This window comes from Carettochelys insculpta, chromosome 33 (genome assembly GCF_033958435.1).
Source record: "Carettochelys insculpta isolate YL-2023 chromosome 33, ASM3395843v1, whole genome shotgun sequence".
Taxonomy (NCBI): domain Eukaryota; kingdom Metazoa; phylum Chordata; order Testudines; family Carettochelyidae; genus Carettochelys; species Carettochelys insculpta.
Window position 1 is genome coordinate 2766010 of NC_134169.1, and position 19086 is coordinate 2785095.

Sequence of the window (19086 nt, forward strand, 5' to 3'; positions counted from 1 at the left end):
CACCCCCAGCCTTTCCAGTCTCTGCTTCTCCGTTAGTTCTCTCCAGGCTGGTTACTTGAAAAGAATAATGAACCTGTCTAGTCTCTCTGGAATTAGCAGAGAGAAGGGCAGGGATTGATGTCTGGGGGAGGACAGCAGCAGAGATGGGGCAGGAAGCAGTGTCCTGAGCGGCGAAACAGCTGAAGGGTGGCAAACGCTGCAGGGTGCCAGCCTAAAAAGAGTTATAGGCGCTGAGAAAAAAACCAAGGGACAGGTCCTATGGTGTAATGGGCAGCACTCAGGACTCTGAATCCTGTGATCTGAGTTCAAATCTCAGTGGGACCTTCTGTTTGTTCAGTGTAAATCTCTTCCTGGTCTGTAAATCAAGGGGGACTCTTCATGCATGTGAGTGACAATTTCTTCCTCTTGGTTGAGGAATGAGGCTTCCTGGAGCTGGGTCTCTTGTTGGGCTGGTTCACTAATATACCTGCAATAAGTTCAGCCTCAAGAACACAGCAGCCCTTCTAGGAATTCAGGAGGATCTGTGGCAGGTGCTGCAAAGAGATGCATTGCTGTCAAGGCCAGAGAGAGGGGAGTGCCACATTCATTTCCCCAGGGCAAAGGTCTGCCCCTTGCCCAGCCCAGCAGCTGGGAGAAACCAGAGCCCCTGAGGCAGCCTTGGGGAAAGGGCCTTCCCTCCCAGGCAGATTCCCATGCCCTTGTCTGCAGCTGAGTCACAGCTGTCCTTTCCCCTCTGCCTGGCTGAGACATCACATTCCCCAGGTGTGTTTGGGGCCCTGCTTAGCAGGGCGGAGTGTGGCACTGTGGGGCTGGCATAGGAGATAGATTGGGCCCTGCCATGGAAAATTAAAGCATCCCCCTCCAGCCTCATGCAGTTACCTTGTGCTTGGAGTCTGCCCAGCAGAGGAGCTGGAACCCAGCAGGGTCGGGGACGGGGTGTGCAGAAAGCAGGAGGCACAGAAGAGACTTCAGTAGGAAAGGAAGCAGAAAGGCCAAACAATAACAGGATTTGAATGCAGTGTGCAGAGTACAACACATTAGCAATCCTTTTCCTTTTCCCCTCAGCCACCTCACCTGAGTGGTGCCTGGGCTTTTGAAACATCCCAAGGTGAGCACTGCCAGGAACCTTTCTGCCACTCCCTGGCTGGCTGGGGACACCCGAGGGGCAGGTGTGGCTGTTTAAAGAGGCCTCCTGTGCTATTGTGAACTTGTTTGCTCCTCCCCTGGGCTCACCTTGTCCTGTAGAAACACACTCAGTGGGCACCTTTGCTGAGCTAATGTCCCTGCAGCTGCCTGGCCTGGGCCTCTGCCTCGGGTGCTGTAGGGCAACCCATTAGAGAGAGAGAGAATTGGCCTCATCTGGGCTCTGGCCTGTGAAGCTCCACTGTCCCTGTACAACCATTTAAAGTCGTATCATTAACACCGCAGACTCCAATCCTGTCCCTGGGCGCACACACACGACATGGCAGTGAGTGTGTCGGGGAAGCTGGGCTTGCATTGGCTGCATGCATTGGCCCAGAGCCCCCTAAATCAAGCCATGAGTGAGGCAGGCTAACACCAGCACCACTGCCATGGGTCAGAAGGTGGCCTTGAGAGTGAAGAGACAAGACATTCACAGAGTGACACTTGAGTGGCTGAGGGTTCAGAGCCAGTGCAGCCAACTGAAGGGGGAGGTGTAGGAAGGAGTCCAGGGAGGAGCAGTGAGAGCTGGCAGGGGAAAGCCCAGTTGTGCTGGGAGTAGGGTCCCTCCGGGGCTGGAACCAGAGGGGGGATGGGCCTAGGTTCCCCCAGCTGCCACTGAGGTCATGGTGTGGACCAGGCCTGTGGCAGGGAATGAGAAGACTGCAGGGCCACTGTGGGAGTGACAGAGAATTGAAGGACTTGGTCCCAGGAGGGGGGAAATGCCAAGTTATCCAGACAAGTGCTGAATCAAAAGCTGGACCTTTGCAGCTTCTGCCAGTGAGAGGTGCTGCCACAGCAAACAGGACAGGTGTTGTCACAGCAGGGGCCACATCTTGAGCAATTGAAGGGAAGAAAAACACACACAAGGACACCAGCCCCCACTTGTCCTGACTCACTGTCAGAGAAAGGCAGTGGAAGGGCTAGTTTGGGCTTTGGAACCCTGGAGCTTTCTCATCCTGAGCAAGAAGCGCACCCTGAGACCACCCTCAGAAAAGAAGCTCTGGGGGCTCTTCAGGACCACGTTTCAGCAAAGAGCCAGTAGCTGATAAAAACAACAAGAAGTCCTTTGGCGCCTCACAGACGAGCAGCTATTTAGGAGCAGATGCTTCCGTGGGTTTCGTCAGTCCTACTGATAAGTCCTATGTCAAACTTCAGGACTACCACTGTGCAGACGTAACTTTGTGTGCCCGAGCCCCAGTCATGAGGCAGCTGCAGGAACGCTGTCGCCTCTGGAATGAGTTCAGTGGGTCAGAAGAGCTCATTCAGCCCGAGGGGAATTGGCTCAAGTGGTAGAGCGCTTGCTCAGCATGAGAGAGACAGTAGCACTGATGCCCACGTTCTCCAGGGGGAGGTGTGTTTTTATTCCCTCTTCTCCAAGGCAGTGTCAGGCCAGGGGCTAAGTGCTTCTAGTGCCTCCTTCCTCTTCCCACTTGGTAGCCCCCCACCAAAACAAGCCCACGCAGGGCAGAAAGCTGCTGGTCCCGGCCCTCCGAAATACTATTCAAACCCACCAGGGTTTTTAGAGACACGTCACTTCTTAGTTAATATTTGAGAAGGAAAAATATCACGAGCATGGAAATTCTTTCCCAGAACGGCCATTCCCATTGCATGGAGCACCAGTGCTCCACAGAACAGCCTGGGAGTGACTGGCTGAGAATCAGCACACGGGATCATTTCCAGTGCAGAAGGCGCAATATGCCCCCTCTATGATAGACCCAACCTGGAAAGCAGCCTATGGAAACTGGAAACACAGAAATGATCCAGGCGCACGGACAGTACAGACAGAATGCCTGTCCACACTGGAGCTGAGGACGTGAGCTGGCTGGCTTATGTCGGTGGACAGCAGCAGCCTGGAGCTGTTTGCTGCCTTTTGACTCTGTGCAGACGAGAAAGGACAACTTGTTTCAGCCACAGTGGAGGGTGGGGAGAAAAGACGAGCTTTGCAAGGACATGGGCCAAGTCATCCCTCCCACCCACCCCATATGCTGTGGCTGGAAGCAGCTCCTGTCCCTCTCCTCCCACACACATTACAAAAATTGCTGCTAGGCACATTCTGATGGGAACCCTGACGGAAATCTGGGGCGGGCGTGTGACCCTGTAGGCTGCGTTCTGCTGGAATCCAACTGAACTTGCTCAAACTTGAGGAATTTTACAGGTGTCCCATATTCAGCAAACGGAAACATGGTCACTCTCGGGAAAGTGCTGCCTTGGATTGTGGAAGAGACTCCTTGACAAGAACCCGACCTTGTCTCTTGCAACAGTGTAAGATCTCCTCCAGCTCTAGCGGGGCTGGGTACAGGCACCTGACCCATTGTCATTACCTCTACAAATACACATCTACATCCTTAGCCGTGCACAGCCTTGCCCTCCGCTTTGGAGCCAAAATCAACAAGCCACAGAACTCTACCGCAAAATCCTGGCCTCCATCTCCATAATCTTACAGTCCTTCACCCATTCCCACTTTCTCCCTCTTCTGCATACAGCACCTCTGATAGCTGTGGAAAATGGATCATCATTGCAGTGACTCCTCGGTCATGGCACGGTCACCGCAGCGGTGTTGCCGTTTTGCACAGGAAGGCAGCCAGAACTTGATTGGCCCTGCACCAAAACATGAGGAAGTAGCAAACCAAACCAAACCGACCAACCTGCTCACCTGAGAGGAGGAGTAACAAATAGACAAATAAGGTCTGGCGTATTGGAGCGCTTTGTGTTTTGTCACCTGATAGCAGCAGAGTTATTTCCCTGGATGTATCATTCCATAAGCCCAAGTGTGAGCAGGCAGGGAACTCAGGGCTCTGACTAGTGCAGCTCTCACTGAGCAGAGGCAGGGAGGGACCATGGCTGGTTTGAATCTCCGCAGTGTTCTGGTGACCGGGGCCAATCAAGAAATCAGCCTGGAACTTATCAAGCAGCTTCTGGGGAACTCCAACCCACCAGAGTGGGTCTTTGCCACCTGCCAGGACCCAGCAGGGGAGCAAATGCAGGTGAGAACAGGGCAAGGGGGGTGGAGGTAGCAGTAGCTGGAGGGGGAAGCAGAAGCTGCCCAAGGGGCTTCCAGTGTGGCAGCACTTGGGGCTGAGACCCACACAATGGAGCAGGAAATGACTGCAGTCCCTGATCCAGCTCGAAGGTGCAGAGCTGCACCCTAAACCCTCTACACCTGGCAGCTCAGGTCCCAGAGCAGTGAGAATGTGGCAGCATTTGGTGAGCCTGGGGCACCTACCCAGGGGCTGTGGACCGTCTTGCCCAGCATAGGTGAATAATGACTATAGCACAGCAATACCCAGTCCCACCAGCCTCCAGTGAGCCTAATTCATGAGTCTGACACCTCCCTTGTCTGCCACTACCTCAGGTCCTCTGTCTTCTCAGCTCTGCTCCTACACCCATCCTGGAGAACTGCAGATTCTGAGTAACTTCTGGGTCATGGCACCAGCTCCTTCCACAGCTGACAAAATCCCCACTCACAACCAACTCCTGAGAACTTGAGACACTGCCAGATCCCAGCGGCTGGGGGGAACCCCACTTACCTCCCCTGGGGGAACTGCCCTCCAAAAGCCTCCTCCCAGTCCCCATGAATGATGGGGAAGTGATTTGTGTCCCAGACTCCATCACACTGAGTTAGACAATGGCACTGGAAATGCTCAGGGGCAATTAGAAGCCTCCTACTGCTGCAGAACCCAGGGCAGGTTGTTGCACAAGGAGGCTTGGTGGAGAAAAGCAATTAAGACATTAACTCGGTTCCCAGGGTCAGTGGGGATCTGGATCCTGCCTAGCCTGGCATTGGGCGTGGGCCCAATGTCAATAACCATTTACTTTGTTCTTTTTCAGGAATTGCAGAAGCTGGAGGCCAAACATCCGAACCTGGTGATCGTTGCGCTGGGTGGGTGCCCGGCCCCAGGCCCAGAGCTGAGGTTCCATCTCCCTGCAGCATGTTCTTCCTGTTCCTATCCCCCTCTGCATCCCCCCTCCCAGGTTCACCCAATCCCAGTGAGGAGAACAGGACCAGAGTCAGTAATTGCTGAGATCTCATTGATACCTTCACCAGACCCAGAGGAGGCAGGTGTGAGTGGAAATTCTGGCAGGGTTGGTTGGCTCTGGAGAGGCTGGAAAGCCCCAGGACCACCGTGTGGCAGGTTGCTCCTGTGAAAATCACATAAGGGCAGCTCTGTCCAGCGTTCCCACTTCAAGGATGGAGCCCTGCACGTCCAGCTGGGGACTTCTCTCACCTACAATGCATCACAAGCAATTCTAAATCATCCACTTCCTTTGTCTAAGTGAGATCAACTCCGCGCGTATGAACTAACCACTAACTCCAGCACATTTCCATTTTCTAGGCTACTCAGATTGTCCAAGGAAATGATCATAATTGTGTCTCTGAACTGGTCTTTCCTCTTGTTGCTCCAGCACAGCTCCTCATGCCTGGACCCAGCAGCAGTCCCCACCCCCCACCTCCCTTCCCCAACCCCTCTCCCACTTCTGAGCCCAATGGAAGAAGCCCTGTGGCCCCGGGGGCCGTACCCTGGTGGGGGTGACATCGGGGAGGAGGAATCTTGCACTTGATCCCCTGCTCTGACGCTGTAGATGTCACTGACCCAGCCAGCATCAAGGCGGCGGCAGCCAGAGTTGAGACACACCTGAAAGGCTCGGGGGTCAATCTGCTGATAAACAATGCTGGGATGGCGAAGTTGAACACACTGGAGTCGGAGACACCAGAGGACATGGCCCTGGTGTACGCGACCAATGTGACGGGGCCCTTGCTGGTGAGCCAGGTAAGGGCCCTGACAGAGAGCACGTGGCCAGATGCACCAGGGTTTGATTGTGCTTGGGCCAGGAGTCCTCCCTTCCCTGGGTTTGGGTAACTGGATCAATGTGGGACCTTGGCTGGGAGCACAAAGGCTGCAGGTGCATCATGGGACTTGAACCTCTCAGAAATGAAGACTCACCCCCAGATCCCTGCATGGCCCTGGCTCTGCACACCAAAGGCACCGAGTGCTTGTGAGCATCTGTCTAAAGCCCCTGGACCCCCTGGGCAGCTCATGAGGCTCACAAATGGGGGTCTGGGTCCGAGCGCTGGCAGGTGTCTGGGTGAAGGAGGGGCCACTGGTGCCTGCTCCACCCCACGCCCTGCCCCCACTCAGCCTGTTCCCCTGATGCCCCACCCACACTGCACCCACACTCAGCCCCACCCCCACTTCATCCCCAGCCTGAGGGAACTTTTGAGTCACTCGCACCAGGAACTGGCTCTAACTCGAAAGCCCAGAAAATGAGCTGCCCCGTGTGTTCACTTCGAACCGATCTCAGTGCTGGGTGCTCAGCAGAGTGATGGCCCCCGGCTGGGATCACCTCGGCTGCCTTGAAAGCAGCAGGCCTGCTGACCCTGCGTGTGGGGGAGCACTACGGGCTGCGGGGGGGCAGGACAGGCTCGGAGGGCTCCACACTGGGTGGGTCTGTCACTGGCCTGTGTACAGAGACCGAGTCTGGCACAGGCCAGGGAGTCAGGGCTTGTGTGGCCAGAGGCTGGGGGGTTCAGGCACCTGCTCCGGAGCCGGCACAGACCAGTCAGCTTCATGCCAAGGGCAGGTGGTGGGGAGATGCCTCAGAGCAGGGGAAAGAGATTCTTCCAACCCCGGCAGGGCTGTGGGGAGGCTCTGTGCCCTCCCTGGTCCTCACCCTTCCACTCCTCTCCCCACACACCCTGGCTCCTGGCCAAGCCACAAGCTGTAGCCTGGCTGGGCAACTCAAACCATTTACCTGCCCAGGGTAGGCAGGTGGGGGAGCAACATCCAGCCTGAGTCCCTGATCCAGGGGCCTCTTGGTCAGGATATAGGGGGGGTTCCCACAGGTGTCCACATGACTCTTCCCCTACCCTGGCTCTGGCTTGCAGCCTGGCCCAGCAAAGACTCACAGCTGAGGAGCTGCAGCTGGGCCATGCTCAGAGCCATGTGGGCAGCTGTGGGGTGCCGCAGACCCCCCATCTCTCTGCCCTGGATGGGGACTCTGAAGGCGGGAACATGAGTTGGGTCATTCTGGGCTCCTACCTGGGCATGAGCAGGGTCCACAGCTCCCCACACCTGCCTGTGTGGGGCTCCTTCTTCTGGCTTGGCCGGGGGTTGAGTTTCAGGGGGAAGAGCAGAGACCCACCGCATTCTGGTGGCTTGTCTCACGAGCACGAGGCTGGTAACTTTTCTGACCTCACGGCTGCTCTGATCTCCCCACTGCCCAGGCCTTCCTGCCCTTGCTGAAGCAGGCTGCCCAGGGAAGCCCCCAGACAGGGCTGAGCTGCAGCAAGGCGGCCATCGTCAACATGTCCAGCGAGGCTGGCTCCATCCGGAATCTCTACCTCTGGCATCTGGGACAAGTCATCTCCTATCGCTGCAGCAAGGTACAGGGCACACCCAGCAGGGCCGGACTGCTGCCTGGGTTTGCTAATTGCACAAATCCCTGTCACTCGCTGTGTTCCCCTTGTTCCCCATCCTGCTGTCATCATTCCAGCCTCCAGCACTGTGTTGGGCAGGGCCGGCAGATTTTGTCTGCCTGCAATTCACCTGGGCTTTAGATCAGAGTTCCCATCCGGTGAGGAACTTTCTGTTGTGCCTGTATCCCGCCGGAGAAATCCCCACGCTGAGATGGGCTGGGACAGCTCAGCCCCAGTCTAGCCAGTCTTAGCTAAGGGAAGCGCCCCTGAAGACCTCTTCATCCTACCCACTCGTAGTGGGGGACATACCCCTTTTGGAGACCATCCTACCAGCTCAACTCCAGGAGGCCAGATCCTAACTGTGCCGAATAAAATTGTGGGAGAACCAAAAGGAGCAACAATGTCACATTCTCACTTTTCCATATCGGCCCAGATCCTGCATAACCGAGAGCAGCCTCAGCACGGCTCTCAGGTGTGCTCACCTGTCACAGCTCACTGGAAGCATCTCAGGATCCATGTCTCATCAAAGTGCAGCTCCACCCACATCTCTGTGGGTTGCTGTCATCTCTGAGAGCATGAGAGAGTGCAGCTCCCAGGAGCGTTTTCTTCTCACGAGTGCTTCTGATAAGCAGAGTGCTTTAGTGGTCATGGAGCAGACACCTCAAATGCTGCCCAGCTGATTAGCAGAGCACCCACAGCTGGTAGCGAGTGTTTTTTATTGGTGGTGTCCATCCGCAAATGCTTTGGTGCACATACAATTCATTCTGCACATGGAAAGATGAAATTAAAAGGAACGCTGCTCTCACCCCTTTGTCTGTCTCTCCCATCCCTCCCTTCAGGAGTGTGGGTCATTTCCTGCAGGGCTCATTCCCTCCCGCACACTCTGCTATCTCTGCTCATGGCATCTCGCCCGCAGTTCCCCCATCCCCATGTGCCCAGGCAGAGAGGTGCAAGGGATGGGATGGGTGGCTCTCAGCAAATCCCAGGTGGTGCGTGAGGGAACTCCTTGAAGAAGTGCAGTGAGACTGGAGCATTTAAGTATCAAGAAGGTAATAACAAGACAACCTGGGGCTTTGTTTGGTAACAAACCTGCTCAGCACCCAAGTGGTGGCCACCAGGCAAACAGCATTTCTGTAGCTGGCAGGATATGAACCTACACAGGGCAATCCCCCCGGTGTCTTTGTCCCTCAAACTCACCCCAAACCCCTTGCTTGCAGTGCCAGGCTTCTGCTCTCAGCCCTTGGTCCTTGCCAGAGGTTTGCTGGGAGCTTCCAGCACATTGGGAAGCCCAGGTCACACGTCTCATGCCACGTGGCAGTGGTGACTCTGGGTGGTGCTTGGAGCACAGTGTGCCACCCCAGGGCACTCACGCTGCAATGGAGACAGGCACCTCTATGGTCAGTGCCTGTCAGCATCATGTAAAGCATCCAAATGTCCATTGTGGGTCAGGCCAAAGGTCTGTCTGGCCCAGTGTCCTGTCCTCTGGGAGGGGCAACACCACGTGTTCCTGAAGCCAGCAGGCAGGTACCACTGGGAGTTGAACAAAGGATCTCCCCTTTACTAGGCAGGTTCTTTACCAACCAGGCCATGGTGCCTGCTCTAGTTAAGCTCTGCCACCTGCCCGCACCTGACTGCTGCCAGCCCACCCCAGGGCCTGCCTGGCTTCAGTGGTGTTTGGATCCTGTCAGGCAGAGGCTGGAGCAGTTTTACTCCCAAAGGGGGGTGACTCATTGCACAGCCTAGAGAACCAGGTCAGTGTCACTGTGTGAGTCAGAGCTGTAAAACCCACACCCCCTCCTGAGTAAGAGGGACACTGACCTACCCCTGGTGCAGACAGTGCGCTGCCAACCAGACAGCTTTTCCCACGGCACTGCTGGTGGTGGAGGTAGTTGGGCAGTGCAGACTCAGCACACAGGTGGCCTGTGACAGCTGCAACGGGGAGGCTGGTGCCAGCGCTGGAAGCTCCCTAGGAGTGGAAGGGGCCCTGGTTTGCTTCACCTGCTCCCTCTGAGGCCACCTGTGCTCCTCCTGCTCCCATTACACCTCTTGCTATCTCAGCTCTGCCTCTTCCCCTGACCTCTGCCCCCAGCAGCCTGCTGCTCTCTCCTCTCCTCCCCACAGGCCTCCCCACCTGCTGCTCACGGCTCTTCCCCCCTCCCCAGGGACTGCCAGACAACTCCCCCTGTGCAGAGACCCGCTCATCCCATCCCATCCCATGCACCTCTCTGCCCCTCTCCTGAGCTCCCATGGCCAATGCTGCTCATCATTGACCTTCCTCTGGTGCCTGCTCCTTTTGCCCCTGCATTCCACCTCCAGCAGCGACTGGGGGACCTGAGGGAAGAGGCAGGACAAGTGTGGGAAGAGGAGCAATGCAGGCAGGGACTTGCACCAGTGCTGAGTTACCTGGGCCTGTGGTGCTGCTGCACCAGCTGTGCAGGGAGGGAGCCTGGGAGGGCAGAAGGACTGGGGAGGGAAAGGGGACCAGAGAAAGCCAACTGTGCTGCTGTAGAGGGTTGGTGCCCTTGGCAGGGTGCTGGTGCTCCTGCTCCCCCTTCCAAGGTGAGGTGTGTTGCAGTACTGGGAACTTGGGGATCCTCACCTGGCCCAGGCCCACCCTGAAGCCCCTCACTAAGCCTGGGGTGGTGACTGGCCTGCTCCCTGCCAGCCTCTCAGCCTGGTTCCTTCAGCTCTTTTGGCCTCCTGCACAGAGCAGGCAGGTGAAGGAAAAAGGGCAACGCCTTCTAATGGCCAGCGTGGGGCTGGAACCCATGAGTGTGGTGCCAGCCTCTGGCCAGCTGAGCTCGCCGGCCTGTACAGAACAATTGCACAAGGAGCCTTTTTGGAAACGAGCAACAGGCAGCTGCAGGGCCACTGGAATGAGATTTCTTCCCCTCCCCCACCAGCCTGGCCTCCCCTTTCAGTCTCTGTCACCCATTCCCCACTGCTCGGAGCCCAGCTGGGGGTTCCCTCAGCCCCGGCTGCCCCCTGCCCCCTGTCCTGGGCCCCTGCAGTGTGTCCCATCAGATCCTGTCTCTCCCACCCCCCAGTGCCCTGATCCCCTTGTCCTCTCTGACCCTGCCAACCCCCCCCCACTGCCCTTTTCCCCTCCTCCCTCAGCCACAAGCCCTAACGGGGTTCCCCTCACACCTGCCACCCGTCCCAGCTGGCAGCCGGCCTCCCCCTCCCTCTGCACTGTACAGTCACCAGCTGAAACCTTGGGCCCTGACCAGGGGCTGGGTGAGAACACAGACAGCCTGTGGGTGCAGCACCTGCCAGGGGGAATCCTGTCCCGCACCCACCTGCACCATTCTTAGTATCATAGAATCATAGGACAATAGAGTTGGAAGAGACCAAAAAAAAGCCATTAAGTCCGGCCCGCTGCTCTAAGCAGGACCAAACCCATCAGATCAGCCCAGCCAGGGCTTTGTCAAGGCGAGACTTCAACACCTCCGGGGATGGAGACTCCACTACTTCTGTGGGTCGACCATTCCAATGCGGCACCTTCCTCCGAGTGAAAAAGTTTTTCTCATGTTCAATCGGGACCTTCCCAGCCACAGCTTGAGACCATTGTTCCCTGTTCTGCCAATCGTGACCACTGTGAACAGCCTCTCTCCAGCCTCCTTGCAGCCTCCCTTCAGTAAGTTGAAGGCTGTTATCAAGTTCCCCCTCAGTCTTCTCTTCTGCAGACTAAACAGTCCCAGTTCCCTCAACCTTTCTTCATAAGTCATCAGCTCCAGCCCCCGAATTACTTCAGTGACCCTCCACTGGCTCCTCTCCAGTGCGGGGAATGGGGCAGAAGGAGAACGCAATGCTGCTGAAGGCTGGAAGGAATGTGTCTGCCAGGGGTCATCTGCATGAGAACGCAAAAGGCGGCAGGTGTGATACTGAGGCTGGGAGGAATGTGTCTCCCAGTGATCATTTGCATGAGAATGCAAAGGTGTGCATGTGTGAAACCGTTTCAGGCAAAGCCTAATGGGTAGCAAGTCAGCCATGAGATTTGGTCTTTTGTAAACATGTAGTTGTAAAATCACAATTTAAGCTGACACTTAATGTGGGAGTTGTGAGATCTCACCAATGCTCTGGGTTGTTGTGGGGGACAGGGAAGTCGCCATAGCTCCGAAAGACATTGATTACACAGGGCTCCCTGGTTTAAAGTACTGCAGGAAAAAAAGGGAGGGGTACTGGTTGAGTGTGTTTGCTGAGTGTCATGGTCCTGTCTGTGGCTTTTCTATGTAGCTAGAAGCCTGGCTTGATTAACCTTCCCCACTTGTTCCAAAGTAGAGCTGGATACTAGGGCGTTTATGAAACCCCATATAAGAGATAGCAAGAGCTGAAATTACAGAGTGGTAGCTGAGGCCATGCAGAGCTGAAATCACAGGGTTCTGCCTAAGGGTGATCCCAAGCAGTGGGGTGGGGAGGAATGATAGAGGCGGGCGGCTGGTAGGAGGAGTGCTGGGAGATGGCTGGTGGCAGCAAGGGGAGGCTGCAGACAAGTGGACAGCTAATACTGCCCTGGTGATGTATCTGCGGGCTTTGGGTTTGGGACTGCACCGCAGAAGGTTCACCCTGTAACTGTGTGTGGGGTAAAGGGCCAAGAGCCCCAGCAAGAGACTGGGTTCTACTGCATATGGGGATGGGATCTGGGTGAAGGGGGTTTGTCTCTTCTTTGCTTAAATATACTGCATCTGTCGCTGTAACCTTGGGGTAGGTTATGGTCACTAAACAATTAAACATTTCTATTTCAGTTGCTGTGCTTGCAAGGATGGGGGAGAACTGCCCTACAGGCACCCAGCACGGGGGTGAAATTGTCCCAGGCCACTGGGTGGGGGCTCGAGCCGGTTGGTTGTATCCTTGACAGGAAACCCCCCAGGAGCTGAACCCGGCCCTTCTGGCAGGCATCTGGCATTAATAGAAGGGTTACACTTATGGTGATGCCAAAAGCGACACCCAGAAACCCCACTCCCCGGCCGATCCCTGCATAGTCCCCTGGGCATAGGAGAGCCGATTTGTCCATCACAGCCAGGACACCGAGCAAAGGTGAGCGAATAGGTATCACAGGACTTGAACCCCGCATCAGAGCATTCGCAGGCGCACAACAACCAGTTCAACTCGCCGGCCCTGGGGAGAAAGGAGCCATGGGCACCTGCAGAGAGTCTGGGGCCTCTGGAGTGAGATGCGTGGGTCAGGACATTGGCTTATTCCGAGGGTCATTAGCTCCGGGGGTAGAACAGTTGCTGAGCAGGTGAGCAGCAGTGGGATAGATTCCTTCTTTTCCAAGGATGTGCCAGCTGTGACGCTTTGGGGATGGTTAGATTGCGGCTGCTATTTAGGAACACAGAGGTACAGACATTTCAGTGCTCTGTTCTGGTTCTGCTCCCCCTCCTGCAGAGAGGGCGAATGGAACCTTTGCAATTGGCCCACATTTCAAATAAGGTATTTCCAAATCATCCATGCAATTGGCAATGCACAAATTGCACCAGTTACTTTGAGATACACCTGCAGTCTAACCATAGGTGCTCAGTGTTTTCCTCTTCCTATGTGGCTGCCACCCCCAAAAATACCATACAGCGGTGAGGGCCTCTGAGCTGTTGAAACCAGCCTTGGCGGTGACTGAGCTGAGCTCTGAGGTGTACAAAGCGGTGAGCTGCTCGTGTTTCAGTAGTGCAATGGCTTGGGGCCAATATTGCAAAGAAACGTTCTGAGTTCAAGCTTCCTCTACTGTACCAGTTGCTGTTTGGGAAGAAGGGGCTTTTGAAATCCAGGGGAGTGTTACGAAGGGTCCCCTATTACACTCACAGTGTGTATTCTGAAAGCAGCACTTTCAAAGCAAGAGTGGCTGCCATTATGTTAATGAGGTGCTGCACATTCACGGCAGTGCCTCATTAGCATCTGGCGAGGTGGCTCATTTCCACAGCGCCTCTCAAACAAGAGGCTAGTGTGGCCAGAGCCTCTGTGAACTCCCAACCAAGGCTGTTGTGGCCTCCCTCAGCCAGATATTCCCACTCAGTCACCACCAAGCTTGCCAATCTTTGCATCTCCATGACTTCTTTCCAGACTGGTAACTGGAAAAGCAAAGAAAAGAAAAATGAGCTCTGGGGGCTTCAGAGAAATGTTCCCCTCTGGCCAGTTGGCGCGAGTAAAGCGTTGGGAAAAAAGCTGGTGAAAACGGCCCAGGGGCAGAGAAGTGTTTCCCTGGACTCTCCGGCATTTCAGTGGGTCTGGCTGCTTTGGAGCCCGGACACTGACCTGTCCTGCTGCAGTCGTTACCCCAAAGGGGCTTGGGGGTTCCAGTCTCAGACACAGCACACAAAGCCGCCCTCAGCAGCACTGCAAGAGCCACCCCACAGTGTGGCAGCCGCCATGTGCAGTTTGACCTGAGAGCCCAGAGCTGCTCCTTTCCCAGAAGGACAGGAGTATCCAGGGGGCCTGAAGCACTGGCCTGTCACCAGCATGTGAACCTTCAGAACATCCATTGTGGGTCAGAACAAAGGTCCCTCCAGCCCCATGTACTCTCAGGGCCAACATCAGGTGCTGCAGAAGGTAGCAGCCCGGTACCCCTGGGAACTGAACCCAGCAGCTCCTGTGTGCTCCTTTCAGCTGTGGAGCAGGAGATATGTCCCAAAGAGGCTTTTCCCCAGCTGCTGAGAAGCACAGAAGAACTCTAGGGCTTGCTCAGGGGGGGACAGTTGAATGGAGACCTGCCCCAGGCCCTGTGGCTGGATCTATTGCTGTCAGGGGAAGAGAAACATTCCTGCCCCCTTGGCAAGTATCTGCTCTTTTCCCAGATGTGCACTGCCCAGCCAAGGAGCTGGGAGAGACCAGAGCACTGCATCAAGCCTTGGGGAACCAGCCCTTCACTCAGAGGCAGCTGCACCTGTGCCTGACCTCAGCTGAGTCTGGGCTTCCCCTTTCTAGCCAGGGAACTACACCCCTGACTGTGTTTGGGACCCTGCTTAGCTCCAGGCAGCAGCACTGCAGGGGGCAGAGGTGGGTGGAGCCGACACTGGAGTCAGGCATTGGCACTTGCAGGGCAAATGAAATCATCCCACCCCGACCTCTGCCAGCTGGAGCTCAGCGCAGCCTCACAGGGGTGTCCTGTGCTTAGAGTCTGCCCAGCACAGGAGTTGGGAGGCAGCAGGCTCAGCTGTGGTGGAAGTCGCATCCCACAAGAGGGCTGGGGATCAACAAAGAAAGATGCGATGAGAATGGGAATGGGATTTGAACCCATGCGTGCAGAGCACAATGGATTAGCAGCCCATCGCCTTAACCACTCGGCCACCTCATCTTCTCCTATCATGAGTTTTTTCATATGCCTCAAAGTCAACCCTGCCAGGAACCTTTCTGCAACTCACTGGTGTGCCAGGGACACAGGATGGGCAGATTTGGCCCAGCAGTGCTACTCTCACTCCTGTTCCCTGCAGTGTGGCTTCCTGGGGTGAGCAGGGCCCCAAACACAGCTGGGGTGCAGTGCCCCAGCCACACATGGGGAAAAGGTTGGGGGCACCCCTGGCTCAGCTGCAGCCACTCACATGGGCAGCTACCTCTGAGAGAAGGGCCTGTCCCTAAGGCTGGCTCAGGGGCTCTGGTCTCTCCCAGCAGCTGGGATGAGCTGGGCTGTGCACAGCTGGGAAAGGGGCAGACACTTGCCTGTGGGGTTGAATGTCACACTCCCCTCTCTCTGACATTGAGAGCAATAGATCAGTCTGCAGCACCAGCCACAGGGCCTGAGGCAGGTGTCCATGTGGCTGTGCCACCCTGAAGCCCCTGGGGTCCCTGCTCAGCAGTGCCCTCAGAAAGGCTGTTAAGAAATAACATAAGAACATCGCTACCCTTACCCAGTCTATAAGGTGAACATAAGGACGGCCATACTGGGTCAGAGCAAAGGTCCATCTCACCCACTATCCTGTCTGCTAACAGTAGCCAGTGCCGGGTGCCCCAGAGGAGGTGAACCGAAGACAATGGTGAAGCGATTTGTCTCCTTCCATCCATCTCCCGCCTTCAACAAAAGGCTCAGCACCATACTTTACCCCTTGCTAAAAGCCATCTATGGACCTAACCTCCAAATATTTATCGAGCTCTTTTTTAAACTCTGTTCGAGTCCTGGCCTTCACAGCCTCCTCTGGAAAGGAGTTCCACAGGTTGACTGTGCTCTGTGTGAAGAAAACCTTTCTTTTCTTAGTTTTGAACCTGCTACCCATTAATTTCATTTGGTGTCCTCTACTTCTTTAAGTATGGGAACAAGTAAATAACTTTTCTGTGTCCACTTTCTCCACTCCATTCATGATTGTATATACCTCTATCATATCACCCCTCACTCTCCTCTTTTCTAGACTGAAAAGTCCCAGGACCCCTTCCAAAACCTTAATCATTTTATTTGCCCTTTTCTGAACCTTTTCTAATGCCAATATATCTTTTCTGAGGTGAGGAGACCACATCTGCACACACTACTCAAGATGTGGGGATACCATAGCTTTATAAAGGGGAAGTATGATAGTCTTATTTCACCCACTGCCATTTTCTCCCTCCCTTGCGTACAACATCACTTACAGCCGTGGAAGCTCACAGCTTTAGATCAGAGTTCGCATCCGGTGAGGAACTTTCTGTTGGGCCTGTCTCCCGCCAGAGAAATCCCCATGCAGTGATGGGCCAGGTGCAGCTCAGCGCCAGTCGAGCCAGTGTTAGCTCAGGGAAGGGTCACTGAGGAGCTGTTAATTCTACCCCTTTCTAAGGGTGGGCATACCCCATTTACAGACCATCCGCAGTTCAACTGAAGGGGGGCCAGATCCTCACTGCATCCGGAAAAGTTATGGGAAAACCAAAAGGAGCATCAATGTCACATTTCCACTTTTCCCAAACCAACCAGACCCTGCATAACCGAGAGCAGCCTCAGCACGGCTCTCAGGTGTGCTCACCTGTCACAGCTCACTGGAGGCCTCAGCATCAGTGGCTTATCAAAGGGAAGCTATACCCGCATCTGTGTGGGTTGCTGTCATCATTGAGAGCATGAGAGAGTGCAGCCCACAGGAGTGTTTTGTTCTCACGAGTGCTTCCCAGAAGCTGAGTGCTGGAGTGGCCATCCAGGAGAAATCCAAATGCTGCCCAGCTGATTAGAAGAGCACCCACAGCCAGCAGCATGTGTTTTTATTGGCGGTGCCCGTCCACACATGTCTCAGTGGACATAAAATTTGTTCTGCACATGGAAAGACAAAATTAAAATTAATGCCGCCTCACTTCCTTGTCAGCCTTTCCCGTCCCTCCCCTCAGAAGGGCAAGTCATTTCCTACAGGGTTCATTCCCTCCCCCACACTCTGCTGTCTCTGCTCATGGCATCTGGCCCACAGGCTGCTCTGAACATGCTCACCAAGTGCCTGGCCTTGGGGTATAGCGGAGACGCTGGTGCTGTGCAGACACACATGGGGAATTCCGGCTCTGACCAGTTAGCGATCTCGCTGGGAGAGGCCAGTGGTAGCCACATGTTGGGGCAGATATTCATTGTAGGGGTAATGGTTACGCTGGAACCCATCCTGCCCTCCACCTCTGCCCTGCACGGAGGGATCGCGTCCCACTCAGATGCCCTCAGGGATTCAGTGCTGTGCCCTGGGCATCCAACCTCCTGCTGCCGCTTGCTTGGTTCCTCAAGCTGCTGGCATCCCAGAGTGAAAGTGAGCGGAGCTGCTGCTGTGAGGAGCAGGAGAGGGGGAGCTGGTCGTCATGCGCACCAGCTCGCAGGTACTTCCATGGGGGTGATATCTGTGATCTCCACCCAGTATCCTCATGTACCCAAAAGCCCAACTCCCAGCTGGGACCCTGGACCCCTTCTACAGCCCACTCCCTACCCAGAGCCTAAACCCACTCCAGCACCCCACCTCAGAGCCTGGACCCCCATCCTCACACCCACACACAGTCCTGAGATCCTTCCACACCCAGAGCTCCCCTCCGGCAGCCAAAATCCCTAACTTCCAGAACCTCCCTAAAACCCAAACTCCCAGCCAGAGCCCTCACACTTCTGCACCCCAACCCTCTGTCCCAGCCCAGAGCCCATCCCCCACTCAGACACCTTGGCCGCACTCCCACCACATGAATTGTGCTATGTGCACCAGGGTGAAGGGGAGGAGTCACACGTCAGCTGCGTGTTGCACCCCCTCACCTCGACACACATAAGAAAATTCATGACACTCAGGTGTGGGACAATTCAAGGGAATGCCAGCTGGACCCTGCCTGTGGGCCCCTGGTGTCCTGAGTCAGTCCCAGGGCAGGCTCCCCCCTAACTCTGCTTCCCCCCGCAGGCTCTACTGACGGCGGAGGCGAGTGTCCGAGGGATGCTGCACGTGCTCTCCACGCTCTGCGAGAAGGACAATGGGGCCTTTGGGAACTGGGAAGGGGAAGTTCTTCCCTGGTGAGACGCTCCCAGCCCTGCACCAGGAGCTCTGGGCCAGGCTATTCCAGTGACCCTGCTGTCAGCTGTGCCTGTGTCCTCAATAAACCCACTGAGCTAACGCAGCAGCACTGCCTGAGCCGGGCCTGCTCTGTCCTGTCCTGGGAGCCACTGGCTGCACCCGGGTGGAGCTGCCATGTGACCATTGGTTCCTCCCCGCACAGCCAAGGCGCAGAGCTGGCCTGTGAAGGAGGAGCTTTGGGTGGGTGGCTGTCTGGGAGGGGGTGGCTGAGGGTGGCAGCCGGGGTGAGGAGGACACCCAGGACCTCACTGTTGCAGAGAAGAGGGCCCATGGACAGCCCACGTGCAATGATACCACCTTTCCTGGACTCATGCAGTGTGTTGAATTAGCTGTGCCGAGATTTCCCAGCCGACACTCCCTAACCTGGGCCGAGAAGCCCCTGTCCCCAAGGCAGGCAGGGGTCACTGGGATAGGGGGGCCAGAAACCTCTCCATACACTGGATCTCTCTCTCTCTTCATGTGTCTGTAAGACAGGAGGATACTCTGGGCACAGCTGAGAGAGCCTAACCAGGGCAAATTGCTTCAAACCGGGTGTAGAGGTGTGGGTCAGGCATGTGCGCCCCCTCTGGGGTGGAGCAGGCCACAAGACCTCTCCAAACCAAGGCACTGCCTGGTTCTGGGCAGACAGCAGTCTCCATGGGACCCAGTCCCATTTAACAGGGCTGCAGGTGGGCAGTCAAGTTAGAAGCCCCAGCCCTAGGGCAGTCCCTTAGTCAGACTCAGCCTCTACACAGCCAGTCTGTGTAGAAGCCCTGGGCCTGGGGCAGGGCTGGGCGGCGCTTAATCAGCCTCAGCAGCTTGTTAGCAGGGCGGGGCAGTCCAAACAATATAAGAGCCCTGGGCCAGGGGCAGGGCGGAGCGGTTCAAACAGTTTGCCAGTGGGTTTCCCCTGAAGCAGGGTACAGCCCCAAGCACACCACCAAGGCACTCTGGGTTGGGAGAGGCAAAGGAGATGGGGAGGGGGCACAGCCACACCAGCTCTGCTCAGTGGGGATCCCCCAAAACACATCGACATGGGCTCTGATGGGGCGT

General features: G+C 55.9%; 1 protein-coding gene and 2 non-coding genes across 3 annotated transcripts; 2 read left to right on the forward strand and 1 right to left on the reverse strand.

The window, feature by feature from the left end:
* Positions 1 to 252: 252 nt before the first annotated feature.
* On the forward strand, positions 253 to 324 carry TRNAQ-CUG (transfer RNA glutamine (anticodon CUG)). Its single transcript has one exon. It is a non-coding gene; the product is annotated as a tRNA-Gln (tRNA).
* A 3695-nt stretch (positions 325 to 4019) lies between these two features.
* Positions 4020 to 17997, forward strand: LOC142005149 (C-signal-like). Its single transcript, XM_074982838.1, has 7 exons — positions 4020 to 4166; positions 5011 to 5062; positions 5764 to 5951; positions 7406 to 7564; positions 16939 to 17033; position 17253; positions 17884 to 17997. The coding sequence occupies exons 1-7, from the start codon at positions 4020 to 4022 to the stop codon at positions 17995 to 17997; spliced, it is 756 nt and encodes a 251-aa protein (XP_074838939.1).
* On the reverse strand, positions 14795 to 14882 carry TRNAS-GCU (transfer RNA serine (anticodon GCU)). Its single transcript has one exon. It is a non-coding gene; the product is annotated as a tRNA-Ser (tRNA).
* Positions 17998 to 19086: the final 1089 nt, after the last annotated feature.